Raw genomic sequence first — 1,946 nt, forward strand, 5'->3', positions numbered from 1 at the left:
ACTCCCTAACTATCCCTTCCCCTCATCCTCCAATAGTTTCAATACTATATATAGAAGACAAGAGAGAATTTTCATGTCATAAGACTGCTTTTTGTGTGTGTGTATATTTTATGGAAAGGGGTTATGCACTGAGAATTCTTTACAGAGCAGCAGAAAGGACTCACGTCTTTGATAAGCAGTGCATGTAGCATGACATCTGTCAATCCATTGTCCTGGAGTGAGGAAAGCAATGATGGTTCTTGAAATACAAACACAGTCACCACTTCAGTAGCTAAAAAGAGATGAGAAATATAAGAAACTGAGAGATTTTTCACAAATATTAAAAGCAAAACTCCAAAGGTTCAAACAAAACAAAGTAACAGCACTACACATAAAAAAATCCCAGAACTCAATGTACAACATTTAAACACACATAATTAGTATGAAGTAAAAGTTCTTAATACTGCTCATCAGAGATTGATCACTATTAGGAATTTAGTGATTAATCTTTAAGATTTGTATGGAGCAATGTATAGGCATGACAATTATATATAGTTAGTAATACTGTATTGAGTAGTATAAATATGCTAAGAGAGTAGATTTCAGATTCTCTCATCACACAAAAAAAGGAAACTATGTGAGGAGATAATGCTTAACTGTAGAAATCATTTCACTATGTACATCAAATTGTGTTATACACCTTAAATATATAAAATTTAAGAAAAAATAAAAACTGAAATTTTAATTTTTACAAGAATGAGGTTAACTTCATTTTTCAATTGTAATACACATGATATAATCTCCTTTACCTTTCCCATTTCACTACAACTCATTCAATTTGAATGGCTGCATATCATTCCACTATATACATGTACCACCCTGTATACAAACCAGTCCATAGTGGGAAAAACTAATAAATTTAAAAATGAACTCTTTTTTTCTATTGCTTAGGCAGGAAAAAAATGTATGATAGGGTTGTGAGTTTGCTGGGTTAAAGTGAATGTAAACTTACATATGAAAATGGACAAAGTATCTTCTAAAAAGCCCTTTCAGCAATTTAAAAATATCAGCAATTTTAAGAGTCCTTGGGTATTTTGACAATATTTAGAAATGTGCCCCAAGACTTCTATTAATGATTCCAGAATTCGGCAAAAACTCTATGCAAGAGGAATCAGTACAGCATTATTGCATTCATTAAAAAGTAACCAAAAGAGAAGCTAGAAAAAATACTTAGTAACAAAAAAAAAGCAGAATTTAGTGAAACTACAAGCAAAAAACACAAATAATTAAAACCAATAACCAGTCTTCAGAAAGGACTGAACAAAGTTTACAAACTTAAGGAAAATCTAATAAAGAAAAGAATAATATATATTAGCAATGAAAAAAGACTTAACTGGATTCACAACAAATAAAATTTTAGAAACTATGTAAAGTGCATGATGAAATGCAGTGCTTTTATAAGATGTCATAAAAATTAACTCTCAAGAAATGATAGCAGATTAGATTACTACAAGAATTTCTAAAGTAAAAAATACTACCAGGTAACAGAAGGAATCAAGCCAATCAAGCTGATTCTAGACATGTTATTAAATCTTTAGAACAATTAAAACAAGTCTTTCTAACACATGAGATTTTTTTTAAAGTTTACTTCTAAAACTAAACAAGGAAGGTACATGCATATACAATATCCATAAGCTATGTATAAAACAAACTCGTAGATCTTTCTTTTAGATCTTAGGTGTCAGCAACCAGAGGATTTTCAGTTCAAGACAGTTCTCATCAAATGCTAATGAAATGGCAGATACATGACAATTACTGGGACCAAGAGTTGTGAACGGCCTTTGCTATTTCTGATGAACTATATAAACTTATGGAAATAAGTCCTTTTTGGGGTTTCTATTGGTATATGAAAGCCTCTTCAATAGACATTCATTTATACAAATTCCTTAGAATTTAGATTCTAAGGA

The 1,946-nt window shown here is 30.6% G+C and overlaps 1 protein-coding gene across 1 annotated transcript in view; it reads right to left on the minus strand.

Annotated features, from left to right (window-relative positions):
• Positions 1-14: 14 nt before the first annotated feature.
• Positions 15-1,946, minus strand: part of LOC105005323 (E3 ubiquitin-protein ligase HUWE1-like) — a 9,707-nt gene continuing 7,775 nt past the window's right edge. The window contains exon 9 of the mRNA XM_010863277.1: positions 15-271. Coding sequence (XP_010861579.1) covers positions 72-271 — 200 coding nt within the window. The 3' untranslated portion in view covers positions 15-71. The remainder of the gene's footprint in view (positions 272-1,946) is intronic.

Source organism: Bison bison, unplaced genomic scaffold (genome assembly GCF_000754665.1).
Source record: "Bison bison bison isolate TAMUID 2011002044 unplaced genomic scaffold, Bison_UMD1.0 scf7180017858387, whole genome shotgun sequence".
Lineage (NCBI taxonomy): Eukaryota > Metazoa > Chordata > Mammalia > Artiodactyla > Bovidae > Bison > Bison bison.